The sequence below is a fragment of the Delphinapterus leucas genome, chromosome 5 (genome assembly GCF_059928025.1).
Source record: "Delphinapterus leucas isolate spDelLeu-1000000601 "Yukka" chromosome 5, BTC_Dleu_Yukka2, whole genome shotgun sequence".
Lineage (NCBI taxonomy): Eukaryota > Metazoa > Chordata > Mammalia > Artiodactyla > Monodontidae > Delphinapterus > Delphinapterus leucas.
In genome coordinates, this window is record NC_143133.1 from 73,552,680 (window position 1) to 73,572,515 (window position 19,836).

The following is a 19,836-nucleotide window of genomic DNA, read 5'->3' on the forward strand; positions in this document are numbered from 1 at the left end:
GAAATGAGGTAATGAAGCCGTGAACACACAGAGCCACGGGAGAAATAAGGCGCGTTTTCCTAGGGTCAAAGTTGTGGGGGTGAAATTTAGTTTGATATTAAAACAAACATGGTTATATATTTATGTATTCAACAAATTTATTGAGTACTTATCATGTGACAGGCAATGTTCTTAGTGCTGGGAATACAGTGGTAAGGGCCCCAATTTGTGGGGCTGGTACCCTAATAGAAGACATACCAAATGACAAAACTATGAATAAGATCAACACAGACAGTGAAAAGCACAGTCAAGAGAATACAGTAGGATACTGACTGGGTAGAGGTGCTAATTCAGACTGGATGGTTGGGAAAGGTTTCACTGTTGAATGGACACTTGTGCTGAGACCTGAATGACAGGAGTTAGTCATTCCAGGCAGAGGCAACACTGAACCAAAGACCCCAAAGGAGGACTACACTTCGTCCTTTTGAGTAAGACCGTTCAGCAGTGGGATTGCAGTGGGTGAGACTGGGTGCTGGGTGGTAGGAAATGTCAAAAGGTAGGCAAGAGCCAGATTAGGAAGGAAGCTAAAGAATAGTTAAGAGTGTATCATAGGGCTTCCCTGGTGGCGCAGTGGTTGAGAGTCCGCCTGCCGATGCAGGGGATGCGGGTTTGTGCCCTGGTCCGGGAAGATCCCACATGCCGCGGAGCGGCTGCTCCCGTGAGCCACGGCCGCTGAGCCTGCGCGTCCAGAGCCTGTGCTCCGCAACGGGAGAGGCCACAGCAGTGAGAGGCCCGCACATCGCCAAAAAAAAAAAAAAAAAAAAAAGTGTATCATAATAATTCAGATAAGAACTGACAGAAGATAATGGAAGCTTAGACACATGTGAAAGCAATGGATACAGAGAGAAATGTACTGAGGATGTATTCTTAAGGTAGAGTATGGAGAGTATGGGAAATGGAGGGAAAAGGACAATGGCTGGGTTCTTGTCTTGAATACCTGAGTGAAAGGAGGGGCCATATACTGAGGTTAGGAAGAATGAAAAAATAAGTTTTCACAGGGAGAAAACCAAGAAGTGTGAAATGCCCATTTGTCATTCAAGGAGAGAAGTGTAAAGTCGGCATCTAGATATCTAAATTTATAGCTCAGTGGAAAGGTCAGAGCTGGCAACATAAATTTGCCTACAGATGGTATATAAAGCATGGGATTAGATGAGACTGGGTAGAAAAAGAGAAGAGCTAAAGTTAAGTCCTGGACCTGAGCCCTGGAGCACTCCAACATTTAAAGGTGAAGAGGAGGAGCTGAAGCCAATGGATGGAACAAGGAGCAAAAACCTGGGGGAGCATGCTGTCAGGGAAGACAAGAGGAGGGGGCGTATGAAGAGGATGCAGTGGTCAACTTAGTACATGCTTTTTTTTTTTTTGCGGCACGCGGGCCTCTCTCACTGTTGTGGCCTCTCCCATTGCAGAGCACAGGCTCCGGACGCGCAGGCTCAGCAGCCATGGCTCACGGGCCCAGCCACTCCGCGGCATGTGGGATCTTCCCGGACCAGGGCACGAACCCGTGTCCCCTGCATCGGCAGGCGGACTCTCAACCACTGCGCCACCAGGGAAGCCCTGAGTAAATGCTTTTACATAGAGGAGTGACTACTGATTTGGCAAAGTGGAAGTGGGTGGTAATCTTGACAAGAGCAGCTTCAGGGGAGTGGGTAACCAAAACCTAGTAAGGGTCAGTAGAGGTAAGCTGAAATGTGAGGAAACTTTTGAGAAGCTTTCTGTGAGGTGTGAGAGACATGGCAGAAGGAAATATGAGGTCCAGGGAGGGTATTATTTTGTTTAAAGATAGGAGGTAAAAGAGAATGTTCATATGCTGATGGAAAGATCCAGTAGTAAGAGAAGGTTGGTGTTGAACATTTGAAGTGGGAAGTGAAGGTATGACAAAGTAATTTTGGAGAGTAAGAGAACAAACATATATGTGAAGTATGGTAAGATATTTGGGTGGTGACTATTTGACATTTGTGATAATGAACTGAAAATGAAATTAGCACTGGTGGTAGGTTTTTCTCCAGCCCCATTCAGTTGTTAGGTGCAAGCACAGAGTAGGGGGATAGCTGTGTTTAAAACAAGTTGAGACTCCCAGCTGACTGTGACAGAGGGAGAGGAGCTGAAGGAGTTGATGTAATTACAAAGCAGCAATCGCTAATGATAGGCTTTGATAAATTCAATTCCCAGTGCAATACAAGATGAGTGTTTATTAAATGTTTGATGTATGACACAGGTCTGGAATCAAGCTTTATTTATCACTTTCTAGAAGAACAAGTTACTTATCTTCAGCTTAAGTTTCCTTTGCAGAATAGACATACTAACCTTTATGTCCAGAATTTCCTTATAACTTCTGCAACGTGCCTAAAATAGGACCTGGCATTGAGTAACCGCTCAATATATTCTAGTTTCAGTTCTGCTTCCCAAACACAATTTCTTTTCTCCTCCTCCTTCAGTTATTCAACAACCATTTCTTCAACACTTACTGTGTGCCAGGCATTGCACTTAGTGCTAGAGATAAGACAACAAGACTAACAGGTTTCATGGTATATAATGGAACACAGGTATTATACAAATAACTACACTTGGTAAATAAAGTTCAGCCATGAGAAACGCTATAAAGGTTAGCCAGTGTTATACTTACATAAAATGGAGATATTAGAATGGTTATATTTTTAAATTTTTAAACCTTTATAAAAATGTTCAGAGGGCTTCCCTGGTAGAGCAGTGGTTGAGAGTCCGCCTGCCGATGCAGGGGACGCGGGTTCGTGCCCCGGTCCGGGAAGATCCCACATGCCGCAGAGCGGCTGGGCCCATGAGCCATGGCCGCTGAGCCTGCGCGTCCGGAGCCTGTGCTCCGCAACGGGAGAGGCCACAAAAGTGAGAGGCCCGCGTACCACAAAAAAAAAAAAAAAAAAAGTTCAGAGAATCTGTTGTTAGAAGTTTAACATTCTGGGGACTTCCCTGGTGGTGCAGTAGTTAAGAATCCACCTGCCAATGCAGAGGACACAGGTTCGATCCCTGGTCTGGGAAGACCCCACATGCCACGGAGCAACGAAGACCATGCACCACAACTACTGAGCCTGCACTCTAGAGCCCGTGAGCTACAACTACTGAGCCCGCGTGCCACAACTACTGAAGCCCACGTGCCTAGAGCCCGTGCTCCGCAACAAGAGAAGCCACCACAATGAGAAGACTGCAAACCACATTCTTAGAGTAGCCCCTCTCGCCGCAACTAGAGAAAGCCCGGGCACAGCAACGAAGACCCAACGCAGCCCAAAATAAATTTTTAAAAAAGTTTAACATTCTGATCTATACTTTTTGAGTATGAAAAATACTAACTCAAAGTAAAAATCTAAAACATAAGAAAAGTCTACTCACATAGAAAAGGAGCAGGCCAATAGGGTAGGTCGAAAATAGACCAAACTAAACTAGGGTCCACTAAATGCTTCAGAGTAACATAAAGGAGTGACTACTGGGTCAGAATGCATTTGAGAGTTGGGTTCAATATTACAATTCCTTAGGAAATAGTTTTTAAGCTTTAAGTTTATGATAGGCATTATGCTGAGTGATGAGAAGAGGAAAGCAGCCCCCTGGCATCTGGGAACTGGCTTGTTACTATCAGCCAGGTCTTGGTATTCTCTTGTTGAATATAAATTTAATCTCACAGAACATCAATATCAGGCAAGGTCACTCTGTGACCCTGATGAAATAAGACAAACAGGCAAGACCTCTTCATAATTTTGTCTAAGCACAGATAAAAAGCCAAGTCACAGTGCAAAGCACAAAATACCAAACATCCCCCCTTCCGCCTAAAACTAGGTGACTGCAGGCTGCTTCTTTACCAATTACAGCTTTAACTTCCCTTCATTCTTCCCACCATCTAAACAAGATGCATTAAGATACCCAATCATAAAATGATCCCACTTCCTGAGAGGATGCAATCCAGACCAAACTCTTGCTTCCTTGAACTCTTCCAAATCACCAAACACGAGCCCAAATCTTATAAGGTCTTTTCAGCACCCTCTGATTGTAACAGCTCCACCGATACGCCACTGTGTGTGCTCTAGTTTCAACAATTAACCCAATTTTGTTCAACTTCTCACGTGTTCCTGGTAATCTTAGGTTGGGTAGCATTGTCAATAGAATATATGCATTACATTATTTAATCCTCACAGCCATTTCTTGAAACAGGTGCTATTATAAGTCTATTTTACAAATGAGAAAACAGAGGCACAAAAAAACTGTTGAGTAATATTTCCAAGGTCAAATAGCCAGAAAGTGGCAGAGCCAGAATTACAGTCCAGGTTTGACTCCAGAGATTCCTTGATAATGTCCCAGGTAATTATCCAGAATTGTCAGAAGGTTAGTCTTTCTGTTAAACAAAAGTCAATTCTGTTTTTCTACACCTTTATTCCTTTCATCTTACCTATTATTTGGTCTTATTGTTAAAATAGTGAGTTCTTCAATGAGAGATCTGATCGGGTCCAAACACCCTCTAAAAATCCTTCAATAGCTTCAGGTTAGAGTAAAAAATTTCAGCATGGTACACATGCCCTTTCTCCCTTTTCTGGCCTTATCTCTTGATGTTTTCCCATAATTCATTAACTTAAGAGATAATTACTACATACCAGATAGCCTTTCCCTATTTTCCAGTCATGCAGAACCCATTTTTTAATGCAACTTATTTATATCCCTCTCTGCCTTTGCACCTGTCCATTTTCAACTGATCCTTCAAAATCATCGTGACTATCTCCAGAGGACTTCATTGACCTTCTCACCCAATATAAAATTTATTGCTTCTTTGTAGCCCCACCATACCACGTAATTCCCTTGATCACTGGCACGTATTATACCACATTACATGTTTATTTCTCCAGCCTAAACTCTTCAGAAGTAGAGTGATATTATTTCCCTTGATAGCCTTTGTACTTGGCATAATGCCGAGAAACAGGCCAAGCTTAACACATATTCTTTACACCCTTCCCTAACCAAACCAATTTAGAGTACGGCACTATTAAGGAGAACAAGTCAAATGTCTCCAATTTCATTAGTAACATATGTTTAACTCTGTTATCTGGCACTAAAGAAATCTACATTAATGATTTAGTAATCTGCACATTACCCATGATGGTGGACAACTGGTATTCAGACTATTTTCTTAGATCTATTGTGGACTGGAAGATATTAACTGGATTATTTTTCTCACCCAGGAACAGAAGTTCAACAGGTCTTTAGGTTACGTTATAGCAGCGTCATCTCTTGGAACTAAACATATATTTTTTATAGAAGTTTTCATCTGCTATTCCAGGATTAGCAGTTAACATGATTTGGGAACATAGTGCAGAAATAAATCTCTTTGATAACTAAAAGGAAAATAAATACTAAAAAAAATAAAACCAAAAAGACTCACCACAGAACAGTCACTTTGTGGAAGCCAACTGGAGAGAATAGAAACTAGCTACCACTCAGTGGAGAAAGGACAGCCTCTTCAATAAGTGGTGCTGGGAAAACTGGACAGGTACATGTAAAAGTATGAGATTAGATCACTCCCTAACACCATACACAAAAATAAGTTCAAAATGGATTAAAGACCTAAATGTAAGGCCAGAAACTATCAAACTCTTGGAGGAAACCATAGGCAGAACACTCTATGACATAAATCACAGCAAGATCCTTTTTGACCCACCTCCTAGAGAAATGGAAATAAAAACAAAAATAAACAAACGGGACCTAATGAAACTTCAAAGCTTTTGCACAGCAAAGGAAACCATAAAAAAGACCAAAAGACAACCCTCAGAATGGGAGAAAACATTTGCAAATGAAGCAACTGACAAAGGATTAATCTCCAAAATTTATAAGCAGCTCATGCAGCTCAATAACAAAAAAACAAACAACCCAATCCAAAAATGGGCAGAAGACCTAAATAGACATTTCTCCAAAGAAGATATACAGACTGCCAACAAACACATTAAAGAATGCTCAACATCATTAATCATTAGAAAAATGCAAATCAAAACTACAATGAGATATCATCTCACAAGCAGTCAGAATGGCCGTCATCAACAAAACTAGAAACAATAAATGCTGGAGAGGGTGTGGAGAAAAGGGAACACTCTTGCACTGCTGGTGGGAATGTGAATTGGTACAGCCACTATGGAGAACAGTATGGAGTTTCCTTAAACAACTACAAATAGAACTACCATACGACCCAGCAATCCCACTACTGGGCATATACCCCGAGAAAACCATAATTCAAAAAGAGTCATGTACCAAAATGTTCATTGCAGCTCTATTTACAATAGCCCGGAGATGGAAACAACCTAAGTGTCCAACATTGGATGACTGGATAAAGAAGATATGGCACATATATACAATGGAATATCACTCAGCCATAAAAAGAAATGAAATTGAGCTATTTGTAATGAGGTGGACAGACCTAGAGTCTGTCATATAGAGTGAAGTATGTCAGAAAGAGAAAGACAAATACCGTATGCTAACACATATATATGGAATTTAAGAAAAAAAAATGTCATGAAGAACCTAGGGGTAAGACAGGAATAAAGACACAGACCTACCGGAGAATGGACTTGAGGATATGGGGAGGGGGAAGGGTAAGCTGTGACAAAGTGAGAGAGTGTCATCGACATATATACACCACCAAACGTAAAACAGCTAGCTAGTGGGAAGCAGCCGCATAGCACAGGGAGATCAGCTCGGTGCTTTGTGACCACCTAGAGGGGTGGGATAGGGAGGGTGGGAGGGAGGGAGACGCAAGAGGGAAGAGATATGGGAACATATGTATAACTGAATCATTTCGTTATAAAGCAGAAAGTAACACCCCATTGTAAAGCAATTATACTCCAATAAAGATGTAAAAAAAAAAAAAACTAGCTACCACTGTCTTTTGTACCTTCTGAATTTTGAATTGATGCAAAAAAATTGATAAAAGTATTCTTTAAAGCTAAAGTTGTAATTGTTGAAAGTAATGAAAATAAAGTCATATAGCTAGTATGAAATAATTAAGAGGCAAGTTATTTATCTACTTAAATGTGATGGACAATCCTATGAAGAAAAGTGTGTATTAACAGGGCAGCTTATAAACGTAGATTTTAAAAGTTGAGCTGGATTCCGTTTTATTGAAGGGAAAAAGATTACCATCATCTATTTTTAAATTGTAAAGAATAAAACTGGGGTCAAAACATATGCTTAAAGTGGCACTAAAATGACAATAAATTTTAAAAATTTGTTTTCCCCTTTTGTTTTTAAGAGATATCTTTGAAATGCCATTTTGTGAGTAAACAGATTTGCTATAATAGTAAATTCTATCTTGTTTGAAATATATTTGACATTCTCTTTATTTCTACAGTATTTGTTTTAAAAACTTATTACATCTAGAAGTTTCAAGAAGTTCAAAGTCTTAAACACTCTCTTGTGAAGAAAGCAAAATAACCTTTTTGTAAAAAATAAAAAAAAAATTAAACTCAAATTTTGAAATCTAAGCATTATTTCAAGGCAGAACTACCACTGACTTTCTATCTCTGGCCAATACTTTGAATTATTTAAAAGCAAACATTTTTCTTTTATTCCTTTTGTTTTAAGCTATTTAAATACTACCCCAAAAGCATACTTAAATTTTAACATACTATTTAAGAATCTAGGTTTCAACATTGCTAACTCCTGTACTTCATCTTATTAAAAACATTCTCCAGTTGATTGTGAATGGTTTAATAAATTTCATTTGTTATCTTGATACAAATTCATTTCAAGAATGCAATTTTGATGAGTAAATCAGGGTAGTTCAATGGGGAAACAAAGGAGATAACCAAGAAATTGTTCATAGTTACACTTTCATGTCTGAAAATGTGGCATTTAAAAATAATAGCACATTTGCAGCATAGTTATAGGGACTCCATACTGCTAGAAGAAGTGTAAGAAAAGTTAACTGTCAAGAGTTCAGTAATCCTGCAATATCAATATTCTTCACAAATGGCTGGTTCCTTGAGAACTCCAAAACTATGTAAGTTTCTGAGAGTGCTCCAAACATTCAATAAATGAAAAAACACATTCATAAAAGTAGTAAACATTTTGTGATTTTTAAAGTATATTTTACAATTTTCCTTTATCAAAAATATATCTAAAGCTAATTTTGTTTTTAAGCTGCTAAAAATTTCCAACTGCGCAAGAACACGTTCTTAAATGAGAGATTCTGGTCGAAGGGCTTTCAGTCATTAAAAAATTTTAGACATTGTAACTTCCTGCAGTTGAACAGCTAACACACTTTAAATTCATGATACACTACTTTACTCTCAGAAAATAATCTTCTTCAATCATGGCCTAAAGCCATAATGTCATTATTATTGATGCCAATAACTAAAAATAGGCCTTTCCTGTCGTTTTTTCAGGCACCTGCTTGTCAATTACTTTCAACTGGCAGCCTGCTGGACAGACAGCTCCCTTGAGCACAGTTCTTAGTTCCAACATTTCAATTCATTACATAGTTAGCCACCATTTCCTCTGTAATCCTTTCAGATTCTTTGTAATTTCACACTTTCCCAAAGCATAAATTTCCCAAAAACATATTTGAAAGAATGGCAACTGGAGCTGAACTCTATCCTATCTAGTGAAAGTTCATCATCAAATATTACGTTTTCTTATTGTCATTCACTATCAAGAGAATTGATTTCTATTCATGTGGATGCAGAACTAGAATGGCAAGTCTGTGGAGAACTGGTTTACTACATAGCTGAGCAATGATGCTCAGAGTACCCTTCATTATCCCAAAGAAGCATTTATTACATAAGGGAACATTACACAGAGCTTACGTGCATAGATCCGTAGATAACGTAAAGTACGGCTCACTGAAATTAATGTTACTACACATTACAGTTAGCTTACACTTTAAAATAAAAAGGGAAATTAATGGTAAGGAAACAGAATATAGTTAACATTACATTATTCACCATTTGCTTGGAAAATGCAATGAGAACACACATGCACACAAATCGGTATTTGTAGACCTGCCTTTGTAATTTAAAATGTTAATGAAATGTAAATTTTTTCTGTGCAAAATGCATGAATGTTCACCTCTAGGCTGCATTGTGTCCAACCTTGCTGGAGTCCTTTTTGAATTTTATTAGTACCAAAAGCCCGTCATTGTCCACTTCTCTTCTATCTCACCACCACCAAGGAAAATACTTCTGACAATCACAAATAGAACGGTGGCAGTAAAACATAAAATAATTTTAACTTAGAAAACAACACACCCCTTGCATTTTTTTGTAAGGAAATCAAGTTTTTGGGTTCCAAGCTATTCATCATGAAGAGAATGTGCTTAATCTGATGTGAAGTTGGCTACCCAGCAGTCTAGTCAGGCTGTAGAATGTTTAACTCAGGGTCTGGTAGGCTGCCAGCCAGCCATTCTAAATGTTTTCACACGGACCAGCGATAAATAATTAAATGTTTAAGTCACAGTTCTCAGGTTGGACAGTAGATAGAGCTAGAATTTCACCACTTAGCGAGATAAGCAATTTTGGGTTGTTTCTCTTCAACAATTTGCCTTTAGGTGCTCTAGACATAGGTGATAGTCTTTCAGTTGCAAAGAATCAATCTTGATAACACTTTCTGGATTTCAAATGACAGCTTTTAGGATTTTTAAAAAATTGCTAAGTTTGCAAAAAGGAAGATTCTATTTATAGTATTTAATGCAGGAAAGACTCCCCCCCCACACACACACACATAAGCTCTGTCACTAACAATCTGTGAGCACAGATAAATGACAAACTCCTTAGGTCATTATAAGGTTAGAATGGGGAAGAACGATGTCATCATAATTGAGAAAAATCTTTCAAAATATACATATTCTACTTTCCTCCCAATTCTAATGGGGGTGGTAGGGGGTGGGACAGTACAGACAAGTGTATTTGAAAAAAACAAAACAAAAAAGCTTCCCAGTTGATTCCAAGGCACATCCCCATTGGGTACCACTGGGGTTTCTTCCAGCTCTGAGATTCTATCTTTTTAAAAATGTATGTGGTCTCTATAACTAAAGAGCAAGACCCTGTGCTGACAGAATTGGAAAAGAAGTTAGTGCTTTCCTACACACATACTTTCTGCAAGGCTCTCCTAGTGCAGATTAATTGTCGATGGGTTTGATAGTATTTAAACACTCACCATGTATTTATAGATCATCTAACTCATCTTTGCTCTAAACAGTAGATATAAGAAATATTGGTCAATCTGGGCAGAATGGTTGACTTCTTACACTTACATTCTTTTACAAAAATACCTTCCAGCAGGTATAGAATGTTATAAACAGAAAACTATGAAGAGCCGGTTTTTCAGAGTTCATAAATCTTAGAATGCCTCTGGTAAACTTTACCTATCTTTGCAAAATAGCTTCATTAGTTTTTGTTACATGTTTGATGCTCAGAGTAAAATTATACTGCTTATGCTTTATGTACACAAACAGGTTTGCCTACCTCGTCAGGTCAGTCTTTCCAAGCATAAGCTTGAAGTAATTTAAGTCAGTTTCAATAGATTAAATTCCAATTTGGAAAAAAAAAAAAAGCTCTCAATATATAGTACAGAAATATTTGTGTTACTTGTCTCATTACCTTTTACCTATAATACAATTCTTAAATTTAAGATTATACCATGGAAGAATGGTATCATTAATATAGAAATTGACAAATACAGCCAAAAATACCAGGTTGAAAATATAAATTCATCCCTATATTTTTCAAGTTTAGTCTTTAAGCTGTAGTTAATTTTAAAAGCTTTAAAAAAGTTACAGGGAAAAAAACCCCAGAAGTACAGTACACGAAGATTTGGGGATAGATGACAAAAATTCTTACCACATTTAGTCTGAAAACTGGGATTTTAACCATGAAGCACAGTAGCTGACAAGTATCTTTTGGAGAAAAAAACCTACTGAGGAGACACTATAAATATAGAAATTAAAGATTTCCTTTTCAGATGTTTTTATAAATTTCTTATTTCCCACTGGTAGCAGAATGCCTCTGCAATTTATGCTTTTTGACCAGATCATACAACATTAAAGGACTGATAATTTAGACTTTTATTTTGCTGAAGTAATTAAATTATTTTGACAGAAACAAGTCATTTTTCACCTCTAAATAATGCAGGCTTGTTCTTTTAACACTTGAGATGCTTTCCTTGTGATCAATTCTTAATTTCTTCAGACTTGTGTAGCAATTTTTTTCATAGTTTCGAATATATTGACATTTCTAATTTAAAATGTCTAAAAATTCTTCAGGTTATATCCGTGCAGTATTTGTGCTTTGAATTAAAAGACCAACAGAACAAAACCATATGGGTTAACACCAGACTGAACAATGTAAACCACTAAAAGGTATGACTGTGCCACAAAGGTATTCTTTGGCACCTTCAGATACTACACTGTAAGTAAATCACTGAGTCAAGACACATCAAGTTGGATTCTCCTTCCATTCACAGCAGAACATCTGAGTTTTTTAAGAAGACGGTCTTTGGAGTCTAGAATATGATACAAAGTAAGAAGCATATAACTAAAACCTTAAATTTAATCTAGTTAACATCCTTCTCACCTAGAGACATACCAACAATACTTGAATATGCTGGTCCTCACAATCATCGATAAGGCTTCCTTTAAAGGATAACTTAAGGTCATAATGTATAGGAAGTCTAGCCTCAGTCATGCTCTAGGAAGGGCTCAAAGAGAGATTTGAGGGTGAGACAGAATAATCTCTTTGCCACCTCAGAAGAGTTTCTCACTTTTTAAATGGCCCTATATTAGTCAATGAGGTAATCTATGGTATGCCAGCTTGGGCTCCAAAAAGTGGGTGGTCTTTGCAGAGGGAGGTGCTCACTCACTCTACCTATGGCCGGAGCCAGTTCCTGCAGCTGGACCAAAGGCAGCCCACAGACTACACTCAGCACATTTCTTCATTTCTCACTTGAGTGCCCTTCTTTAGTTCCCTTTCAACTGCCCACTTTATATCGGCTTCATTACACCACCGCTCCATTTGTAATGTAAATTGGGAAACTCGGGGAAGTTTTTCTTTTGGCCTTGTCTATGGAAGAATACGGAGAGGTATTCAAAACGTATTAACACAAATCAATGGCACCAATAAAAGCAAAATCTCCTTAGCAACATAATCTTGATTGCAAAAGGAGAACTGAGAGCATTTAGCAGAACAGTGGCCCACATGGAATACGCATTTGTCTGGAAGAATCCAGCACAAAGCCTAAAAGAGAGATTTTGAAAAAATCCAAAATTAACTCACAGGGAACAGTTACTCTTTTTTTCAAAAGTACACAATTGGCTACATTAAATCTATCATGTGCTTTTGGCTCAGCAACATTGTATCACACCACTTTGCAAACTGAAATTACAACACCATGCATGCTTCACATGAGTTACAGGGTGTTTTTTGTTTGTTTTGTTTTTTGGACTTTTTTTTTTCCTTCGTTGATTTCTTTAGTAAAGCAAACAAAAAAGTCTCAAGAAATATTCATCTCACACACAATGTAAAGAAAACTGAATGGTTATCTAACAATATCTAAGACTGTAGGTACAAAAGGTTGGGCTATCTTTTGGGCTTTCTGTGATGGATTCTAAGATAGTAACTAATGCAAGCAGTAATGGCATTTTTGCTTAGGTCTCCACCTGTGAAAAGGGAAACTTAATTTGCTTCTGAGAACCCTTGCATTTTTCTGGTCAGGATGAAAAGAAAAATAAGTAAAGGAATAAAAACTCAGAAAATAAGAAATCAATTCTTTTAAAACTACAATATTGAGATGATTCAAGGAAACAAAAAAAAATTATCCACAAACACAAAATTTCCCTTAGTTTTTAAATGTTTCAAATAGACTCAATTGTCATTTTGCATTTTAACTATAACAATCCAGGTGATGGAGTTTTAAAAACATCTCTATTGCCTACTGCAGAAATGTCTTAGTGTTAAAGGCATCTCTACTGCCTACTGCAGAAATGTCTTAGTGTTAAAAGCATCTCTACTGCCTACTGCAGAAATGTCTTAGTGAATTTCTTAGTTATAATGTCTTAGTTATAATTACTTTATCTTAGAATTGTGTGTGTATATATGCACACACATACACTTTTTTCCATATATATGGAACTGTTTTTTTTAAAGGTTTGCACTGGAACCTGGGTCAATCAAGTAACATGAAAAAAATAAAAGTCTGTACGACAAATAGTCATTTGATACAATGCAACAGATAAACTTTAGCTAAATGTGTATATTTACAGGAATAGTGATTAGAATTATCTGCCTCCCCCTAAAAACTGAAAAACCAATGCTAAACCTTAATAGCTGTATTGGCTTTAAAAATTTAGGGACAACTTAAATAAGATCTTTGGAGGAAAAAAAAGGTAATATGTAAGTTGTATTTTTTCCTCTTCTTTGTTCCAACTCTAAAGCAAGTTCATGAACACAATATAAAATTTTCTTTAATAAGTTTATTGCTCATAGTTCCTAAACTCATATTCATAATGTTAAATATTTTATTCCCAGATATTTGTAAAGGTCATGTCTACAGAAGAAATATGTGTATGTATATTCACTCACATGGTCATTTCAACAGACATTATTAAGTTTGGTCAATTTCTTTTAAAGTGATTTGATCTCTAAATTCCAGACTCCCTTTTCCAACTTTACCTAAATTGGCTTAAAATTTTATTTGACATATTATAGTCTTTAGAGACCAAATACTGTGAATTAGCCCATATTTCAGTTTTGAGCATGTAATCATGTGTTGAAGTCATGTGTTACAACAGACTCACTTAACGACAATAAAAACTCAACTAGGCAAAGCAAGCAAGCAAAGTAAAAGTTAAAAACAAAACAAAACAAAAAATCCTGTAGCTCAAATTAGGTCTCCATTTGTTTACTAGAAAAACCATGTCAGTGAAGGTTTAATTTTGCAAGACTAAATATACTGCAACCTACACTGGAACAAAAACTAAGCCACCTTAAATACAGATTCCTCACAATTATAAAAGCCAACAAATTTTTATCTGACCGTAAGAAAAATCTCATCTTAACAGATGATATTCGTTTGACAATGGCTTTAATTTCTCAATAATGAAAGAAAAATATAATACACACCTTTAAAATTCAACTGCGTATTTTACCAAAATTGTATTCATTTTATTTTAATGTTACTAGACTTAGCTGAATGTAATTAGAATTACCTGAAAGCATAATTAATAGGGACCTCTTGGGTCTGCATAACTGCTCACCCATCAAAAATTTCTGAATTATTGATATTTTATTTGTAAACTATTCCATGCTTATCAAGGACATAGGAACAAATTCCTAAAATCCTTTATTTGGTACTTTTTTAAATTGTCACACTTAAATTATAAAAAATAAATAGAAGAATACTGTATTCAAGGTAGCCTCCTATCTTCTCAAAGGACATTATATAGCAGAGGAAAACTCTATCTAGAACAATATTTTTCTTTTAAAAAATAATTTCCATTGTAATACATAAAGAAAGCTGTGTGCAGTTCTTGACCATTGCATAACTTTCCCCTTTGTAAACCAAACTGTAGGATAACAATGCAGTTATTTCTCTCCAACAGTAGATTTCAGCATATTGCTTTCCAAATCATGTCTACCTTGTTTTCCACTGCCAGTTTTACAATGCTTAACTCTTCTGAGAGGTCAAAATGTCACTAGCTCTAACAAATGTAAAAAGAAAGTGACTTTAAAGGGCTTCAATAACTTCAGTTAAAACAAACTCCTGTTTATGAAGACTTCATGGTAATGCAATGAGATTGTAGTAATTACCTAGTTAAACAAACTGCTATTGGAAAAAAAGGAAGAGATGGTGGTCTTTTATTTAGTACAAAAGGCTTCTTGAGGAACTAGAATGTGCTTTTCTTCTAAAACATTTTAAATCGATATAGCATTTATATTGAGAAGAACTGGAACCAGTTTTACTAAATTAAGAACCAGTAGGAAAAATAATGAGAGAGAAAAATCTGCAGTTTGAGGGTACATCATGGTCCAGTAGAGGAGAGCAGCCAGAACACCAACCTGTTACTTATCTTCTCTTGAAGGCTGGTTGACATTATGGTTCTTTAAAAAAAAAAAAAGGAATAGATAGCTTATCTGCCAAAATTAAGTATTAACTGGTATAGTTAGTTCACTGAACTATTTCTGAGATAAAGAGCTAAGAAAGCAATATACTGTCTATTTTTCATGAGGAGAAAAAAGTCAATTCTCAAATTCAGAGCACCATGTTTATGAAGTAAATGTTAAAAAACAAACCAAAAGAAAGGCGTAATTTTACTTTAATATTGGAGGTGTAACTATATTTTAAAAGGTCTTATTAGAAACTTTTCTCAAATATTATACTTAATGATTACCTGACTTTTCAAAGCATTACTATAAGTATATATAGAAAGTACTCACTCTCTTTCATTTTAAAAGCAAAATTTGATAGTAACTCAAGTTTCTGCCGATACTGTAAATAAGTCAGAAAAGCTACTCAGCCATTACTATTAAACATCTAGCTACTTAACTTCTATATAGGACTTAATAACAGCAAAATAAATGATTAAAAAATATGAGGTAGTCATAGTATCCTCCTTTTGTGGAAATGAAAAGCAAAGATGCCAAGTAACTTGATGATCTTGCAGAACATCAGAAATCAATTCAAAATCAGGATCAGCAATCTGAATTTCCGTTTTCATTACTGTCTATTAAGGCTACAAACAACCTCTGTTGTTTCAATTTACCATGGGGAGGTGGCAGGGGTAGGGGGGCTATTGCTCCCTCGAACAGAAAGAAGTACACAAAATTATGACTAATAATGTAAACAATATTTAAGTTTCTCCTAAATTACTATCTAAAAATCTCTGTAAAAGTACAGACAAGGTAACTCAAGATTTAAAGACAAATCTCCTTCAAATCTCAACTTATATAAAAGGTATGATCCTAAAAACAACATAAAGTTGGTTATTATATCCATGGAAAATTAAGAGTTGTTTTATTTCTTTTAAAAAGGGTATTTATTTAAACACAAATTATTATGGGATAACCAATAGTTTGGTTTGGGATTGGTCTTGAGCCTATTCTTTCCACCTTAATACTAACATAAATCAGCTTTCTTCAGAAATAGTGGTTTGAGAAGCCCCATATGCAACCATTCTATTACTCCCTTCCTGGAAAGTCCGGATTGATAGGGTCTATTGAAAAGGAAAACACCAATTGTACCACTGCACCAATTGGAAATTTAAGTTAAAAAATTCCCTTTTAAAAATGCAAGTACCACTTTAGCAGAATTCAGTGTGTCAGCCATTCATCACTTAATGTGACTGACTCACTTTAACTGGCTTTCTAAACACCTAGCTAAGAGTGCCAAAAAAATAACAATCTTACTGGGGAGCTTTGGGGAAGGAAGATAGAAAGGCAATTCTGAACTATGTCCATGCCTGGGTGAAGACTCTGGACATCAGGAGGGCAGCAAAAAGTACCACAGTACTTCAGTGGGATAGGAGAAGGAAAGAGAGTCCAGGACTAGATGCTGGAATTCAGTCAAAGACAGTTTCAAACACAAGGTACTTATGATTTAGTACTACTGACCAAGAGCTGAGCCAAAGCAAATATTTACAGTGAAACATCAGGCAAGCAGCTAATGGTTATAACTGTGAAGCAAATACCATAAAACTTGAAACAGTCTATATACAAAATATTAAACCAGTGTAGTCTGAACTCATGCAACTATGAATCCAACTGTACATGTTACTATTTAATATCATTTTTTATAACCAAGATTGATATGGAATGCTGTCAAGATTTTATATACGGTTAGCCTGTGTCTATTAACATAAAGAAGCAATCAGAAGCTCTCTACATACAACACTGAAAATACAACCATGGAGAAAGTTGTTACAAAACTAGTTTCTCTAGTAAGAAAAGGATATCATTGTTTACTAGTATTCAAGCTTGAACACTTGTTGATTTCAGGCCAAAATTACATGTTTATATTTTAAATGGATGAAACCTAGTCATTAAAAAGTCTTAAAAAATCATCTGATGGCCATTTGATATAGGTGAAGTTGTGAGAGAGGGGCATATATACCTTAAAAGCTAAATGTGTCACTTCAGTTTTACTACAGTCATTACGTTTTGGACTATATATTTTAACTTAGGTATATAAAAGTCATGTACTAAAATATAATAAAGTTTGCAAAGTACATTATTTGATAAAGGAATGTTTCTACAAAGGGATACTGGAATAATTGTAAAATGCCAGTAATATATGAACAAAGATCGTAAGTAAAATCTAAACATTAGATTTTCTGCTAATACCTTTCCTTGGCCAGTTTTACAAGTACTATGGTTCATGTCTCACAAACTTTAAGTCAGAAAACAGACACTAAAGATCATCATTTAAAACACTTTCTTTGGACTAATGTTCATATAACACAGGCATCTCTGACATTCCTAATTTCCAGTAACATGGGCACTTAAATCACGATTCAAGAAAAGGTAAACCAGAGGGCTTACACTGGGGGGTACTAACGAAAACCCAAGCGTGAAAATCTAACTCCTCAAAGCATCACTGGCTTATGGTAATGCCACAAACTAAGCATTGACAGCTCTTTTCTATATATTCATTAGAAGCATGAGTGCCCATTTCTAGGCAATCCTTAAGCAACTGACATGTTGATACTTCTCAATAAAATTAGGAAAGTTTAAAAAAATCCTATACTTAACATTATCAAGTATGAAAACTATCTTACTGTTAACAATATTCTTATGGGAATATAATAATGTCAAAATTACAATTTATAGAAGAATAATAGGAGAAAAAATTATGCCTAAATAGGTATAGTTCTTCCTATAAAGCTGATTAATATGGTGCTTTACAAATTTACAAAATTTTAGATTTGGAAAACTGTGTTGCATAGTCTACACAGTCATCATATTTTTCTGCTCTTTCGGAATCCTGAGGCAGAATTAGCATTCTCCATACAATAATCTGTCACAGGGAAACCACAGAGGAATACTAGAGTTTCCGAACAGCATTACCTTTTAATCTGCACTACTTTAAGGTGATAGGACACACCCAAGACACAAGGTAAATAAAGTGAGAAGTGTATGGATCCTTGTACTTTGAGCTTTTCATAGGAAAAGTGTTATATAAATTCAAGTTGGTGTTTTGGGAGGCAAAGGAAACAAATAAATCTCAGACCAAAAAAAAAAAAAAAAAAAAATCCTAGTTTTTAAGACAGTTCCTAATGTCCAATATAGGATATAAGATACTGGCATTCAACTATCCAAATTTACATAGAATAGTAGTACTTTGGAGAAATATAAATAAATACTTTTTAAAAATACAGGTATATAAATTAATGAAACTGGTATTTAAAAGATTTAATACAAGGAAAAAAAGTATTATATAGTGGTACCAATTCTTAATACAAATTAAGCATAGTTTATATAATTTCAAAAGTTATTCACATTATTGCTCGATACCACAGTTGTACGGAACAAGTTCTTGACACACACAAAATTTGTATAATTTCAGGTTTATAAAAACAAAAATTTATACATAGGCCATTTAGAAATTTAGAAAGTTTTAAAATGCATGGAGATATGTACAACCAAAAGGTGAAAAAAATGTATGTCTGTACATATTTGAAAGAAACAAACTGATCTGACTCAAACTTGTATGTCACACTCCCAATCAAAAAAGTATACATAACTGGACTGAAAGCAAACTAGTGGACTAAAACGGTACTAAATATGCCCTTCATTTCTTAGTAATAATCTGTTTTAAATATTAATGGGGTATTAAACACCAGCTTACTTTAATTCTACAACTTTTGCTTTCTTTCAAAAACTTTTCAGAAACACATATCCATTCTACAATTGTGTTAGACTGGGACAAATATTTTCCTTAGAAATTTTTTAAAGGAGTATTTCTATACTTTTGTATACAAGATTTGATAAACAATAAAAAATAACCCAAATAAGGCCATTATTAATATCATCTTGATCAAAAATATACAGATTGTAATGCTACTATATTTTGTGATCCTGAGCTCTAGTAACCATTAGATGCATGCATACCATTCAGGGATTTGTCTATTCTAATGAAAATAATTTAATCCTGCCTTACTACTTTTGAAGACAGAAATACCTTCAAAACTTTTTGATACGTTTTCATAATGTTACAGATATTTCTGCTGTAAACAGAGCATTAGGAATTGTATGAGAAAATATGTTAGGGTTCAAAAAGCTATGAAAGAAAATTTACTATTTTAAAATAATGACAATAAATTTAAAAAGCAAGAAAAATAATACAAAGAGGGTGCTTGCTAGAACAGATAAGTAGAGCCTTACAAAGGTCTTTTTCTATATTAAGGAATTAATAAATAAAGGACTGTGTGTACCTTGGTGGTAAAATAAAAAAGGCTGGCCACTTTTTATGCTAAGTTCAAATGTATTTTTTTGATAATACAAAAAAGTAATCCTTGAAAATCAGAATACATAACATAAAAGCACAATAACTTAAGTATTAAACATCTGTATGAAATAACTGTTGCAAAGTCTGACAAAAATGCACACTTAGAACATGCGGTTATTTAAAAAAACAAAAACGGAAAAAAACACCACACGACTCTGTAGAACCAATGTTATGTCACCACCAGGAGAGCACCAAGCAAGGCACCATTGGAAAGACAACATACTTGGAAAGTCTCTATAAATAAAGTAAATGCTAATCTGGTCGAAAAATCGGTGTCTTTGGTAAAAATTCTATGAGGATGACCTG

The 19,836-nt window shown here is 35.6% G+C and overlaps 1 protein-coding gene across 2 annotated transcripts in view; it reads right to left on the reverse strand.

Moving 5' to 3' along the window:
* CHIC2 (cysteine rich hydrophobic domain 2) overlaps nt 1-19,836 on the reverse strand; it is a 133,941-nt gene that overhangs the window by 68,643 nt on the left and 45,462 nt on the right. The window contains exon 6 of one of the 2 annotated variants that reach the window (XM_022564306.3): nt 13,706-19,833. The exons of the other annotated variant lie outside the window; for it this stretch is intronic. Coding sequence (XP_022420014.1) covers nt 19,783-19,833 — 51 coding nt within the window. The 3' untranslated portion in view covers nt 13,706-19,782. Of the gene's footprint in view, nt 1-13,705; nt 19,834-19,836 lie in introns of those variants that run through there. 2 annotated transcript variants of the gene reach the window in all.